This window comes from Balaenoptera borealis (assembly GCF_965194805.1).
Source record: "Balaenoptera borealis genome assembly, chromosome: 8".
Taxonomy (NCBI): Eukaryota; Metazoa; Chordata; class Mammalia; order Artiodactyla; family Balaenopteridae; genus Balaenoptera; species Balaenoptera borealis.
Window position 1 is genome coordinate 34,092,157 of NC_138865.1, and position 16,875 is coordinate 34,109,031.

Consider the following 16,875-nt stretch of genomic DNA (forward strand, 5'->3'; position numbering starts at 1 on the left):
CTTGACCAGACCAATGAATGGCATAAAACCTCGGGTCCCTATTTCACCTAAGGCTATGGCTTTCCAAAATGCTTATATGTAAGCATTTTGTGTAAGCATTATATGTGTGTAACCTGAGACACACACATAACACTGACACCTTTTGTTATTTTACCCTCCATTTATAAAAGTGGCGATTTCAAGCCACTGTGCAATCAAGAAATGTTCTAAATGAACAGTAGAAGACAAAAACCTCAAAAAAAAAAAAACCTCAAAATTTTCCACCAATGCCTTTGCTGATAGTAGAACAGAGCCAATAATGCCTTATGTTCCTCAGCTGGGCTAACCTGCAAGGCCTTGTGCCAAAGCTGAGTAGAGTGGAAACAGGTGTTTCACCATGGACATGCTCATTAGCACATGCCTACGGGTTCACTGACTGAGAGGAATGCAACCAGAGCTGCAGAGAATCCATTTACCCTAGGAACACATGTGTGTGGAAGAAACCCTGGAGGTAAGATCACAAGGCAAAGTGGGTGGCCTCAGAACTAGAAACCCTCTTACTCTCTCTGAGTCTGGCTAGAAAGAAGCAACACAGCAGGCGTCAGTCCCCTGGAGAAGTTGAAATCTGTGTGCAAATAACTGATTGAGGCAATTTGAGAGAAGTCAAGTGTACTGTAGGTACAACGAACAAATCTCCTGGTGTGTTGGGACAGTCCAGGTGTACGTATATCAATTTGTTATAATTATGAATTGTGCTCCCTTTTATTTCCAAAGTATCTCAATTTAGATGATAAATTATATGAACACCTAAGCCTAAATAACCAGCCTGTAACTATAACTGAGTAAATGTACAATGCTTATATGAAAATAATAATGTTTTAATGCAAGAAGTATGATCTTCAAAATACCTCTTCAGAATTTAGCAGAGCTCAGAGTGTCTAAGTGAGGAGAGGGGTTTATCAGACCTCACCCCAAGACCACTCACCTCCTTCTGCTTTGATTCCTACTTATCAGTTATGTCAATCAGGATGCTTTCAGAAGCAGGTAACAAAATATCCAACTCATAATCTCCAAGCCAGATGAAATCATCATTTCAAACTTTTTATAAGATTTTGTCTACGAAAAATAACCAGTGAGAAAAATTTTAGTTAGTTTTTCTCATTCAAACTGAAGGGGTGAGGTATATGGCTGGTAAACTGAGTTGTTCAGAGCAGTATGCTGAGCTGCCCTGTGACCAGATCCAGCTGGTGAGCTGAAGGTCAAAGGGAACCAGGATCAGGCCCATCTTTCCCTACTATGGAAAAACCACTGTAAAGGCATGTTCCTTATTACACAGGAATAGGAGCAGCAAAAGCATCATCTGACCTTTCATATTAAAACAAAAGCACAGAGATTATGATTATAGTGTGAAATCTGAATTGGGAGATCAAGGACTCAGTAAATTACAAATTCCTTGATGACAAGGATTATTATTTTACTGCTCTTCTTTACATATTGGGGTAGCCACAGAGGTGCTCTAAACTTGCAATGGGGAGAAAGTTGACTAAGAGCCCTAGGTGCTGCCTTTCTGGATCTGCCATTTTATTTGAGCTGAGGCCACATTTACCACTGACTGCTCTAGCCAATGAGTGAGCGTGGCAGGGGTAGCTAGTCCTGGGAAATTCCTGTGTGACAGAACTCCTCTACTGGGAAACTTTTACCCAGGGACTCCTCATCAGCTCAGCTAAGCTTTCTCAGAACTATGCTGTGGTTCGGGCCTTTTCCTACCCAATCATTCCTTCCTTCTCACTCTCCTTTCACAGGTGTTAGACCAGCATGCTAATCTGAAGGCTATCCCTTACCATTTCTGTTTCTTCCCCCCAACCCCTGATTTATTTTTCTTGGTTGATTCCTTCAAATCTGCTTCTTGGAGGACCCAAACTGACACATATCTTTAGGGCCTAGCAAGCACATGATAGAAAAAAAAAAAAAAAAAACTAATTATGTGCCCAATTGATCTTCTGTGGTTCTTAGTAAGGACATTGTGATTCTGGTTTGTGATTCTGGCTTATGGTTCTTAAAAAAAGTCCTTCTTTCTAGTCACATCCCATACTTATCAAGCAGAATCTGTGTTCCTAGATATTAATTACAACTCCTCCACAAATCAGATGAATCTAGAACAATAAATAGTAAATATCATTTGGTCTCCATTTGAAAAGTGAGGTCAATATTTCTAGGCTTAAGGAAAAAAATGTTCTCTTCAAGTTTAATGTCAGCTTTATTGCTCCTCTACTGTATCTGACTCTGCATACCAATTTTTAAGCATTATTTTTCTCATATTGACCTTCCTTACTACAAAAGAAAAGAACCATATATACACTTATATTCACCAGCTTACTGAGAGCACAAAGATAAAGAGAAGCAACACGGTGATGAAAGATATTGACCAGAAAGGGGCAGGAAACAGTCTAAATACTCATAAAATAGGATTTAATGGGAACTAGGTAGATAGTGGCATCTATGATCCATCTGGCAATAAATGGTGATATAGCTAATACAAAAAGTGAATAAATGTGTCATAAACCCCAGATTCCTAAATTCTGTTCCTAGAATAAATTCATCATTCCAAATGTGTTGATTTGGTTCCTCCAAGAAGCAGAGGGCAAGATGAAACTAGATGGGTGTGAGATTTATTGCAGGAAGCACCTGTGAGAGAAAAATGGGAAGCAAGTTATGGTGTGTTGGTAAACATTTAACGGCTGGCTCTCTGTGGAAAAAATGTATACACATATATATGTACATAAGTTTATTATAAATTTTACTTGTACAAAGATGTGTGACATATACTTTACAAATAATAAGAAAACATGCAATGCTCTTTATTACACATTTCATATATCCAACTGATTCTCACAGCATCCTTCTATTGGTTTTTGCCAACCTTTTGTCTCTATAGCCAACCTGTGGTTGCAGTTCAGCTATGATGGGACAAAACCAGACAACGAATAAATGCTTAATTACTATACAATTCAGCAAAGTCAGATTGTTAAGGATGATAGTTTTCTAGTGCTGGAAGAGCTTTTCCACATTCTTTTTTTGCCATTCACAACATAATAGTTACAGAAGACAGGGCACACTTCTAAGTTTAATTTGCATTATTAAGATTTTCTCCTTCACTTTCTTAAATCTAGATGAGGGGTCAGCAAATATTTCCTATAAAGGACAAAGTAGTAAATATTTTGGGCTTTGTGGGTCATGTGCTCTATGTTGCAACTACTCAATCCTGCCGTTGTATGAAAGCAGTCACAGAAAATATGTCACAAATGGGCAGGGCTGTGTTCTGATAAAACTTCATTTACAAAAACAGGCAACTGGCCAGCAGGATCTCTGAGTAACACATTTTCATGCCCACCACACCAAGGAAAAGTTAAAGCCCCTTTAATTAATGATGAATTCTCATTATATTATGTCCCTACAGTTCAATGAAACATACAGGCAGCAACCTTTATTACTGAGCTTTAAAAGACCCCAGGTGACAAAAGCCATGCACATTTGGAGGCAGATTTATTTACAGAGCCTTTCAGAGATGCTTAACAACGGGAGCTTGTGAGCTTGTCTATTTCCCAGGTTGGAGAGGTTGATTGCAAATAAAATAACAAGATGATTACTTAATACCCATAATGAAGGAATATAATTATTAAAATTACTAATAGGTGGATCTCAATACAAGGTCATATAAAGAAAAATGTGCATGGACCTATGTCCACTAATGGGAGAGCAGCCGTTACATGTTTTATCTTCCCTTTCAAACCGGCAAACTATATTTCTATGTCATCCATTCTATTTAAAGTTGAGGTAGAATGAGGATGATATCCCCCCATGTCCCTATTCTCTCAATATTTCAACTTTCAATCCTTGGTTGCTAATGTGCTTAAGCAACATCACCACCAAACAACAGGCCTACATTCCAAATTCTTTCCATTCTTTCTTGGGACCATAATTGAGCAGAGTTTTATGTAAGAAGTTTCTTGGAGTCAGTTTGATAATAGGTGTCTACAGCTTTCAAAATATTTATACCCTCTAGTTATTCACCTCTGGGGATCTCTTCAAGGAAAGTAGACTGGTATATGGAAAGAGTATTAATTATTATCATACTAATTTTAGGGTTATTTACAAGAGTAAAAAATTAGGTTGAATCTAATTTTTCTTTATTCATTATTGTATATTCTAATTTATCCATAATAATCATGCATTGCTTTAGCATTGTTATGAATTGTGTCCCCCCAGATTCATATGTGGAAATCCTAACTGCCAGCACCTTAGAATGTGACTGTATTTGGAGATAGGGCCTTTAAAACAAGTGACAGTTAAAGTGAGAGCTTTTAGGGTGGGACCTGATCCAAGTAACTGTTGTCCTTATAAGAAGAAGAGGTTATGATACACAAAGAGACACCAGGGATGCACAAACACAGAGGAAAGGCCACATGAGGATGGAGCAAGAAGGACATCTGCATGTAAAAGAGAGAGGTCTTGGGAGAAATCAAACCTGCTAACACCTTGATCTTGAACTTTCACCCTCCAAAACAGTGAGACAATAATTGTCTGTTGTTTAAGCTAACCAGCCTGGTATTTTGTTATGGTAGCCCTATTAAATGAATAAAATGATTTATCCAACTTAAGAAACTAACCAAGCATATACATTTTTTTAAACATCTTTATTGGAGTATAATTGCTTTACAATGGTGTGTTAGTTTCTGCTTTATAACAAAGTGAATCAGCTATACAGAAACATATGTCCCCGTATCTCCTCCCTCTTGCGTCTCCCTCCCACCCTCCCTATCCCACCTCTCTAGGTCTTTGCAAAGCACCAAGCTGATCTCCCTGTGCTATGCGGCTGCTTCCCACTAGCTATCTATTTTACATATGGGAGTATATATAAGTCCATGCCACTCTCTCTTCGTCCCAACTTACCCTTCCCCTTCCCCGTGTCCTAAGGCCATTCTCTAGGTCTGCATCTTTATTCCTGTCCTGCCCCTAGAAACTTCAGAACCATTTTTCTTTAGATTCCATATATAAGTGTTAGCATACGGTATTTATTATTCTCTTTCTGACTTACTTCACTCTGTATGACAGACTCTAGGTCCATCTACCTCACTACAAATAACTCAGTTTTGTTTCTTTTTATGGCTGAGTAATATTCCATTGCATATATGTGCCACATCTTCTTTATTCATTCATCTGTCAGTGGACACTTAGGTTGCTTCCATGTCCTGGCTATTGTAAACAGAGCTGCAATGAACATTGTGGTACATGACTCTTCTTGAATTATGGTTTTCTCAGGGTATATGCAGAGTAGTGGGATTGCTGGGTCGTATGGTAGTTTTATTTTTAGTTTTTTAAGGAAACTCCATACTGTTCTCCGTAGTGGCTGTATCAATTTATGTTCCCACTAACAGTGCAAGAGGGTTCACTTTTCTCCACACCCTATCCAGCATTTATTGCTTTCAGATTTTTTGATGATGGCCATTCTGACCAGTGTGAGGTGATACATCATTGTAGTTTTGTTTTGAATTTCTCTATGATTAGTGATGTTGAGCCTCCTTTCATGTGTTTGTTGGCAATCTGTATATCTTCTTTGGAGAAATGTCTATTTAGGTCTTCTGCCCGTCTTTGGATTGTGTTGTTTGTTTTTTTGGTATTGAGCTGCATGAGCTGCTTGCAAATTTTGGAGATTAATCTTTTGTCAGTTGCTTCATTTGCAAATATCTTCTCCCATTCTGAGGGTTGTCTTTTCATCTTGTTTATGGTTTCCTTTACTGTGCAAAAGCTATTAAGTTTCATTAGGTCCCATTTGTTTATTTTTGTTTTTATTTCCATTTCTCTAGGAGCTGGGTCAAAAAGGATCTTGCTGTGATTTATGTCATAGAGTGTTTTTCCTGTGTTTTCCTCTAAGAGTTTTATAGTGTCTGGCCTTACATTTAGGTCTTTAATCCATTTTGAGTTTATTTTTGGGTATGCTAGGGAGTATTTTTGGTATGTTAGGGAGTGTGCTAATTTCATTCTTTTACATGTAGCTGCCCAGTTTTCCCAGCACCATTTATTGAAGAGGCTGTCTTTTCTCCATTGTATATTCTTGCCTCCTGTATCAAAAATGAGGTGACCATATGAGCGTGGGTTTATCTCAGGGCTTTCTATCCTATTCCATTGATCTATATTTCTGTTTTTGTGCTGGTACCATACTGTCTTGATTACGGTAACTTTGTAGTATAGTCTGAAGTCTGGGAGCCTGATTCCTCCAGCTCCGTTTTTCTTTCTCAAGATTGCTTTGGCTATTTGAGGTCTTTTGTGTTTCCATACAAATTGTGAAATTTTTTGTTCTAGTTCTGTGAAAAATGCCAGTCGTAGTTTGATAGGGATTGCATTGAATCTGCAGATTGCTTTGGGTAGTATAGTCATTTTCACAATGTTGATTCTTCCGATCCAAGAACATGGTATATCTCTCCATCTGCTTGTATCATCTTTAATTTCTTTCATCAGTGTCTTATAGTTTTCTGCATATAGGTCTTTTGTCTCCTTAGGTAGGTTTATTCCTAGTTATTTTATTCTTTTGGTTGCAATGGTAAATCGGAGAGTTTCCTTAATTTCTCTTTCAGATTTTTCATCATTAGTGTATAGGAATGCAAGAGATTTCTGTGCATTAATTTTGTATCCTGCTACTTTACCAAATTCATTGATTAACTCTAGTAGTTTTCTGGTTGCAACTTTCGGATTCTCTATGTATAGTATCATGTCATCTGCAAACAGTGACAGCTTTACTTCTTCTTTTCCGATTTGAATTCCTTTTATTTCTTTTGCTTCTCTGATTGCTGTGGCTAAAACTTCCAAAACTATGTTGAATAATAGTGGTGAGAGTGGACAACCTTGCCTCTTTCTTATCTTAGAGGAAATGGTTTCAGTTTTTCACCATTGAGAATGATGTTGATGGTAGATTTGTCATATATGGCCTTTATTATGTTGAGGTAAGTTCCCTCTATGCCTATATTCTGGAGGGTTTTTATCATAGATGGGTGTTTAATTTTCTCAAAAGCTTTTTCTGCATCTATTGAGATGATCATATGATTTTTCTCCTTCACTTTGTTAATATGGTGTATCACATTGATTGATTTGCGTATATTGAAGAATCCTTGCATCCCTGGGATAAATCCCACTTGATCATGGTGTACAATCATTTTAATGTGCTGTTGGATTCTGTTTGCTACTATTTTGTTGAGGATTTTTTCACCTATGTTCATCAGTGATATTGGCCTGTAGTTTTCTTTCTTTGTGACATCTTTGTCTGGTTTTGGTATCAGGGTGATGGTGACTTCGTAGAATGAGTTTGGGAGTGTTCCTCCCTCTGCTATACTTTGGAAGAATTTGAGAAGGATAGGTGTTAGCTCTTCTCTAAATGTTTGATAGAATTCGCCTGTGAAGCCATCTGGTTCTGGGCATCTGTTTGTTGGAAGATTTTTAATCACAGTCCCAATATCAGTGCTTGTGATTGGTCTGTTTATGTTTTCTATTTCTTCCTGGTTCAGTCTCAGAAGGTTGTGCTTTTCTAAGAATTTGTCCATTTCTTCCAGGTTGTCCATTTTATTGGCATATAGTTGCTTGTAGTAATCTCTCATGATCCTTTGTATTTCTGCAGAGTGTGTTGTAACTTCTCCCTTTTCATTTCTAATTCTATTGATTTGAGTCTTCTCCCTTTTTTTCTTGATGAGTCTGGCTAATGGTTTATCAATTTTATCTTCTCAAAGAATCAGCTTTTAGTTTTATTGACCTTTGCTATTGTTTCCTTCATTTCTTTTTCATTTATTTCTGATCTGATCTTTATGATTTCTTTCCTTCTGCTAATTTTGGTTTTTTTTTTTTTCTTCTTTCTCTAATTGATTAGGTGTAAGGTTAGGTTGTTTACTTGAGATGTTTCTTGTTTCTTGAGGTAGGATTATATTGCTATAAACTTCCCTCTTAAAACTGTTTTTGCTGCATCCCATAGGTTTTGGGTCATTCTGTTTTCATTGTCATTTGTTTCTAGGTATTTTTTTGATTTCCTCTTTTATTTCTTCAGCGATCTCCTGGTTATTTAGTATTGTATTGTTTAGCCTCCATGTGTTTGTATATTTTACAGATTTTTTTCCTGTAATTGATATCTAGTCTCAGGGTGTTGTGATCAGAAAAGATACTTGATACGATTTCAATTTTCTTAAATTTACCAAGGCTTGATTTGTGACCTACGATATGTATCCTGGAGAATGTTCCATGAGCACTTGAGGAGAAAGTGTATTCTGTTGTTTTTGGATGGAATGTCCTATAAATATCAATTAAGTTCATCTTGTTTAATGCATCATTTAAAGCTTGGGTTTTCTTATTTATTTTCATTTTGGATGACCTGTCCATTGGTGAAAGTGGGGTGTTAAAGTCCCTTACTCTGATTGTGTTACTATCCATTTCCCATTTTATGGCTCTTAGCATTTGCCTTATGTATTGTGGTGCTCCTATGTTGGGTGCACAAATATTTACAATTGTTATATCTTCATCTTGGATTGATCCCTTGATCATTATGTAGTGTCCTTCTTTGTCTCTTATAATAGTCTTTATTTTACAGTCTATTTTACCTGATATGAGAATTTCTACTCCAGCTTTCTTTTGATTTCCATTTGCATGGAATATCTTTTTCCATCCCCTCACTTTCAGTCTGTATGTGTCCCTAGGTCTGAAGTGTTTCTCTTGTAGACAGCATATATATGAGTCTTGTTTTTGTATCCATTCAGCCAGCCTATGTCTTTTGGTGAGAGCATTTAATCCATTTACATTTAAGGTAATTATCAATATGTATGTTCCTATTACCGTTTCTTAATTTTTTTGGGTTTGTTATTGTAGGTCTTTCCCTTCTCTTGTGTTTCCTGCCTAGAGAAGTTCCTTTAGCATTTGTTGTAAAGCTGGTTTGGTGGTGCTGAATTCTCTTAGCTTTTGCTTGTCTGTAAAGGTTTTAATTTCTCTGTCGAATCAGAATGAGATCCTTGCTGGGTAATCTTGGTTCTCAGTTTTTCCCTTTCGTCATTTTAAATATGTCTTGCCACTTCCTTTTGGCTTTCAGAGTTTCTGCTGAAAGATCAGCTGTTAACCTTATGGGGATTTCCTTGTATGTTATTTGTTGTTTTTACCTTGCTGCTTTTAATATTTTTTCTTTGTATTTAATTTTTGATAGTTCGATTTATATGCATTCTGGCATGTTTCTCCTTGGATTTATCCTGTATGGGAATCTCTGCCCTTCCTGGATTTGATTGACTATTTCCTTTCCCATATTATGGATGTTTTCAACTATAATCTCTTCAAATATTTTCTCAGTCCCTCTCTTTTTATCTTCTTCTTCTGGGATCCCTATAATTAGAATGCTGGTGAGTTTAATGTTGTCCCAGAGGTCTCTGAGACTGTCCTCAATTTTCATTCTTTTTTCTTTATTTTGCTCTGCAGTAGTTATTTCCACTATTGTATCTTCCAGGTCACTTATCCATTCTTTTGACTCAGTTATTCTGCTATTGATTCCTTCTAGAGAAGTTTTAATTTCATTTATTGTGTTGTTCATCAATGTTTGTTTACCCTTTAGTTCTTCTAGGTCCTTATTAAACGTTTCTTGTATTTTCTCCATTCTATTTGCAAGATTTTAGATCACCTTTACTATTGTTACTCTGAATTCTTTTTCAGGTAGACTGCCTATTTCCTCTTCATTTGTTTGGTCTTGTGGGTTTTTACCTTGCTCCTTTATCTGCTGTGTGTTTCTCTGTCTTCTCATTTTGCTTAACTTACTGTGTTTGGGGTCTCCTTTTTGCAGGCTGCAGGTTCGTAGTTCCCGTTGTTTTTGGTGTCTGTCCCCAGTGGCTAAGGTTGGTTCAGTGGGTTGTGTAGGTTTCCTAGTGGAGGGGACTGGTGCCTGTGTTCTGGTGGATGAGGCTGGATCTTGTCTTTCTGGTGAGCAGGACCACGTCCAGTGGTGTGTTTTGGGGTGTCTGTAACCTTATTATGATTTTAGGCAGCCTCTCTCCTAATGGGTGGGGTTGTGTTCCTGTCTTGCTATTTGTTGGGCATAGGGTGTCCAGCACTGTAGCTTGCTGGTTGTTCAGTGGTGCTGGGTCTTAACATTGAGATGGGGATCTCTGGGAGAGCTTTCACCATTTGATATTACATGGAGCTGGGAGGTCTCTTCTGGACCAATGTCCTGAACTCGGCTCTCCCACCTCAGAGGCACAGGTCTGACACCTGGCCAGAGTACTAAGACCCTGTCAGCCACACGGCTCAGAAGAAATGGGAGAAAGAAAGAAAAAAGAAATAAAAAGAAAAAAAATTATTAAAGTAAAAAATTTAAAAAGTATTAAAATTTAAAAAATTAGGTGATTTAAAAAGAAAGAAAGAAAGAAGAGAGCAATCAAACCAAAAAACAAATCCACCATTGATAACAAGCGTTAAAAACTATATTTAAAAAAAAACACAGTAAAGCAGACAGACAGAACCCTAGGAGAAATGGTAAAAGCAAAGCTATACAGACGAAATCACACAAAGAAGCATACCCATACACACTCACAAAAAGAGAAAAAGGAAAAAATATATATATGTATATATTTTTAAAAAAGGAAGAGAGCAACCAAATCAGTAAACAAATCTAGCAATGATAATAAACTCTAAATACTAAACTAAGGTAAACATAAAACCAGAAACCAGTCAGTCGCATACAGCAAACCTCAAGTCTGCTGTTGCTCCCAAAGTCCACCGCCTCAATTTTGGCATGATTCGTTGTCTATTCAGGTATTCCACAGATGCAGCGTTCATCAAGTTGATTGTTGAGATTTAATCTGCTGCTCCTGAGGCTGCTGGGAGAGATTTCCCTTTCTCTTCTTTGTTCGAACAGCTCCTGGGGTTCAGCTTTGGATTTGGCCCCACCTGTGCGTGTAGGTCTCCTGAGGACATCTGTTCCTTCCCAGAGAGGATGGGTTTAAAGGAGCAGCTGATTAGTGGGTTCTGGCTCACTCAGGCAGGGGGGAGGTCTGGGTACGGAATGTGGGGTGAGCCTGTGGCAGCAGAGGCCGGCGTAACGTTGCAACAGCATGAGGTGCACCGTGTGTTGTCCTGGGGAAGTTGTCCCTGGATCGTGGGACCCTGGCAGTGGTGGGCTGAACAGTCTCCTGTGAGGGGAGATGTGGATAGTGACCTGTACTTGCACACAGGTTTCTTGGTGGCTGCAGCAGTAGCCTTAATGTTTCATGCCCATCTCTGGTGTCTGTGCTGATAGCTGTGGCTCACACCTGTCTCTGGAGCTCGTTTAGGCGGTGCTTTGAATCCCCTCTCCTTGCGCACCCTGAAACAATCTCTTGCCTCTTAGGCAGGTCCAGACATTTTCCTGGACTCCCTCTCGGCTAGCTGTGGTGCACTAGCCCCCTTCAGGTTGTGTTCACACAGCCAACCCCAGTCCTCTTCCTGGGGTCTGCCTCCGAAGCCCGAGCCTCAGCTACCAGCCCCCATCTGCCCTGGCGGGTGAGCAGACAAGCCTCTCAGGCTGGTGAGTCCTGGTTGGCAGTGATCCTCTGTGTGGGAATCTCTCCACTTTGCCCTCTGCAACCCTGTTGCTGCGCTCTGCTCTGTGGCTCCGAAGTTTCCTCCGCCCCCTGCCACACCCCATCTCCGCCTGTGAAGGGGCTTCCTAGTGTGTGGAAACTTTTCCTCCTTCACCGTTTCCTCCCAGAGGTGCAGGTCCCATCCTTATTCTTTTGTCTCTGTTTTTTCTTTTTTCTTTTGCCCTACCCGGGTACGTGGGAGGTTTCTTGCCTTTTGGGTAGTCTGAGGTCTTCTGCCAGCATTCAGTAGGCATTCTGTAGGAGTTGTTCCACATGTAGATGTATTTCTGATGCATCTGTGGGGAGGAAGGTGATCTCCACATCTTACTACTCTGCCATCTTGAAGGTCTCCTCAAGTGTATACTTTTTAATACTAGTGTCCTTCACACTTAGGCTCCTAGACCTGCTCTCCAGAGAAAACTGACATCAATAGTTTCTCATATATCTCTCTCCAAAACTTTAGTTTTTATAAGCAAATAAATAAGTGTGCTGTATTTTTATGCAAAATGGGACCTACACAATCTTCAGTATTCTGCACCTTCCTTTTTTAATTTTTTAAAAAAATTTTATTGGAGTATAGTTGCTTTACAATATTGTTATTTTATACTGTACAGCAGAGTGAATCAGCTATACATATACACATATCCCCTCATTTTTGGATTTCCTTCTCATTTATGTCACCACAGAGCACTGAGTAGAGTTCCCTGTGCTATAAAGTAGGTTCTCATTAGTTATCTATTTTATACATAGTATTAATATGCACCTTCCTTTTTTAACTTATGTTATCTTGGAAGTTTTTCTATATCGGCACTTTCAGTACTTCTTTAATGTTTTCCACAATAATGATGTGACAATTAATTTAAACAATCACACTGAAGGACATTTAGGTTGTTTTTCATTTTTTAGCTTTACAAACAATATTGTAATAAGAATACTTGTACATACATTTTTCATACATGGATAAGCATTATGGGATAAGTTCACAGAAATGAAGATGTTATGTCAAAAGATGAGTGTTTTAAATTTTGATAGCTATTGCCTCCTTGTCTTGCAAAGAGATTGTTTTAATTTAAACTTCCACTCTAAGTATGGGAATGCCAGTTCCCACAGTCACTCACACTGTGTGTTGTCAAACTCTTAACCATTGTTAATCTGACAGGTGAAAATGGCATCTCACTGTTTTAAACTGAATTTAATTAATTACAGGTTTTGTTGAGATCTTTTCATATGCATAGGAACTAGCTGGATTTCTTCTTCAGAAACTGCCTTTGTATAGCCTCTGCCTGTTTGATTATAGACTTTCTTTTTCTTAATTGATTTATAAGCACCATGCATTTCTTTTCTTTCTGTGTACAGATCTATGAGTTTGACGAATGCTCAGAGTCATGTAATCACCACAGTCAAGATATAGAATAGTTCCATCATTCTGAAAAATTTCCTTATGCTTCTCCTTTGTGGTCAACTCCTTTCCCAATTTCCAGTCCATAGCAACCACTGATCTGTACTTCATCCCTATAGTTTTGCCTTTTCCAGAATGTCATAAATTAATTATACAGTATGTAGTCTTTTGTGTCTGGCTCTTTTCATTTAGCACAGTGTACTTGGGATTTATTCTTCTTGTTGTGTGTATCAGTTGTGTATATCCATTCCTTCTCATTGCTGAGTACTTTTCTGTGGTAGGGATGTATCACAATTTGGTGATCCACTCTCCACTGAAGGACATTTAAGTTGTTTCCAGTTTTTGGTGACTATAAATAAAAGTGCTATAAACATTCACATATAGATTTCTGTGTGAACATAAATTTCTATTTCTCTTGAGCAAATAGGATTGAAATTACTGGGTCATATGGTAAGTGTATGGTTAACTGTATAAGAAACTGCCAAACTGTTTTACAAACTGACTGCACCGTTTTGCATTTTAATAACAATGTAAAAGAGTTCCAGTTACTCAGCATCCCAGCCAACACTTGGTTTGAGTTTTGTTGTGAGGGATTTTTGGTTTGGGGGGTGGGGGTTCGTTTTTGGTTTTGCCAGGGGAGGTAGGGGAAAAGAGTTGGTTTTGTTTTTTTTTGTTTGTTTTGGTTATTCTATGAGGTAAGTGGTACCTCATTGTGGTTTTAATTTGCATTTTCCTAATTATGTTGAGCATCTTTTACGTGTTTATTTGCCACCTATATAACTTCTTTAGGAAAATGTCTGTTCAAATATTTTCCCCATTATGTTATTTTCTTATCATTGAGTTTGAAACTATATATATTCTGGAAATAAGTCCCTTATCAGATATGTGACTTGCAAATATTTTCTCCCTGTTTGTGGCTTGTCTTTTATTCTCTTTACAGTATCTTTTACAGAACAAATTGTTTTAATTTTGCTGAAGTCCCAAATTTTTTATTCTTTTATGAATCATGCTTTTTGTAATGTATATAAGAATTTTTTCCTTATCCCAAGGTCATGAAGATATTATTTTGTGGCTTTTTTCTTGAAGCCTTGGTCTTACAGTTTACATTTATGTCTATGATCCATTTTTAGTTAATTTTTTATAAGATGTGGAGTGTGGATCAAAGTCCATTTTTTAATATGGATATATAATGTTCCAGCATCATTTATTTAAAAAAAAATACTATCCTTCCTCCATTGAGTTGCCTTTGTACCTTGTCAAAAATCAATTGGCTATATTTGTGTATGTTTATTTCCAGACTATTCTGTTCCACTGATCTATTTCTTCCTTCGCCAATGCTACACTGTCTTGATGATGGTAGCTTTATATTAAGCCTCAAAATCATGTAGTATGAGTCTCCCAACCTTCTTCTACTTTAAAATTGTTTTGGCTAATTGACTTCTTTTGCCTTTCCATATAAAATTTAGAATCAGCTTGTTGATAGCTACAGAAAAGTCCTGCTGGGATTTTGATTGATATTACACTGAATCCACATACCAATGTAGGAAGGAATAAATTTTGGAGAAAACTACATATTCATAGACTGCTCATTACTCTATTGATTTTTTTCTTCATTAATTTGTAAAAGCCATTTATTTCTTCAGAAGGAGAAATATTCTAATATTCTTCAGAAGGAAAATAAACCAAAAAACAAAAAACTTCTCTGGACCAGCAGATGTGTAGACAAATGCACTAACCACGTATATTGTTTCCCCTCCTCAGGCTCAGAGAAGAATGGAAGCAGAGACTGGAGAAAAGGCTGGGGATGCTGGACAATCCTGATGGGAAGGAAAAGCAGGCAAACACTGTGGGCTGAGAGCTTCCTGCCTCATCCGCTTCAAAGATAACAAGCCACCAAGGGCACTTTTCTAAGAGAAAAAACTAGCACCCAAATTATGTTGACTTACTAAGCAGGATACTCTCTATTTGCTCTCCCATTTGTGAGGCGATTTACATGTGAAACCTCCCCCAGTGCTAATGGGAGTCTTTATCCAACTCAATCCTCCCTGCCACAGAGGACAGGATGACCTCCAAAGGGATAAGAAGCTCGGGTTATCTAATATAAAAATCTCTTTGAGTTAACATGAAATGTAATTTATTTCCACATTTTCTTCTCATTTAAAAAATCTTATTTTATCCAAGCTTACCAGGGGCAATGACCTTGTTGGGAAACTGGCTTACCTAGGTCTTCTGGAAAAACATAGTCATACAATCTGTTTTCCTGTTCTCCCTTTTTTGTGAAGACAGAAATGCTACTGCTTACAGAAAGAAAGCTGTTATTATGAAAAGAGTAATTTTTTAGCATTATGGTTTGAAAATGAACTGAACTAAATTATTTTCTCTTCATATAAATTGGGTTTTTTTTTAAATAAACATTTAATTAGAAACATGCAGTGAAAGCAAAGTAATGCTTAATAAACTTGGTTGTCGTGCCCTCACTGGTGTGTGCCCTGTGTTAACTCCCTCATGCCTCTCGTGGTTAGTTCTCTGCTACTATAGCAAGTGTCAGCTCCAAGCTGTCTTTAGAATGTTTTGGAATTTAAAGTCACTTTCACTGCAGCCTCCTCTCAGGCCCAGAGCATGATCATGGTCACAGATCAGGAGGGATTCTCTCAATCACAGGAAGTAGGGCTCCTCTGCTCCTCTACCCAGGGATTCCTCACAGGGGACAGGAGCAGAGTGGGAAGCCTGAGGCAGCCAAGGAGCACAGATGGCCAGAGGGACCCAGAGAATGACACAGACAATGCTGGGGAGGGTATCAGAGCACTCACAGATGCTATGTGGTGACATAAACTGCTGTCCCTATAAAACTAAAAGAGATCCTTATGGCTGAGAGGTCCACAGGGTGGCAGGAGGGTTGGAGAGGTGATTCCACATCCCCACAGTTATGAGATCCAGGGTACAATGTTCAGGTCTTTGCTATAGGCTCTTATCCAATTCAGATATAACAACTAAGCAGTAAATTACAGCTGGGAAAATCTGAGCAAAGTTTGGGAAAAGAAGCTAATAATAAAACAGAATTTTAGTAAGGACAGAGAACCATGGGAATAGATATCAGGATACATAACCACATCTGAGAGTCAGAGAAAGCCCCCTGAGAAACTGATATTTAAGCTGAGACTTATAAAAATGAGTTAGAGTCATGCGGAAGAAAAGAAACAGCATGTGTGAAGAACTGAAGAAGAGCAGGAGGGCTGCAGGGTGGAGGGGGCCTGGGGGGCCTGGGAGGTGAAGAACCAGGAAACATGTGTCTGTGACACAGAATGAGGAGGGCAGTTGTTTTATAGGAGGGTGGAGACATGAGCAGGGGCCTCTGGAGCCCAAGCTAAAGATCCTGCATTGATCCACAGGGGATTAGGAAGCCATTGACAGATTTTAGGTAGAGAAATGAACAGATTAGGTTTGCATTTTTAATTTTTTCAGATTTTGTCTATACATACATATGTATATAATTTTATATAAGTGCATAAATATGATCATATCATATATGCTGATATGATTTTATTAGTTTTTATTAACCTTTTATCCCTTGTCTTTATTGTCTTGGCTTGCTCCCTCCCTTCTTTCTGCACTGTTTACCATCAACAACCCTTGTACCCCCCTTACCCATGTTAATTACCTAGTCTGAGTCCTCCTGTAGTTTTCTCTGTGTTCACATAGACATGTACAGACACACACTCACTCACACACTCACATACACACACAAACACACACTCACACTCACTCTACATCTAAAGGACTTTGTGTGAATGTGTTTGTGTGGTAACAATTTATAAAATAAGATCATATCACATTTTTCTGCATCTTGCTTTCCTCACTCAACTATTCCTGATA

The 16,875-nt window shown here is 38.2% G+C and overlaps 1 protein-coding gene across 2 annotated transcripts in view; it reads left to right on the plus strand.

Annotated features, from left to right (window-relative positions):
- Positions 1–15,405, plus strand: part of FAM240B (family with sequence similarity 240 member B) — a 41,893-nt gene extending 26,488 nt beyond the window's left edge. For both annotated transcript variants that reach the window (XM_082401303.1, XM_082401304.1), the window contains one exon: positions 14,764–15,405. In XM_082401303.1, the coding sequence (XP_082257429.1) occupies positions 14,764–14,857 (94 nt within the window). In that variant the 3' untranslated portion in view covers positions 14,858–15,405. The remainder of the gene's footprint in view (positions 1–14,763) is intronic.
- Positions 15,406–16,875: the final 1,470 nt, after the last annotated feature.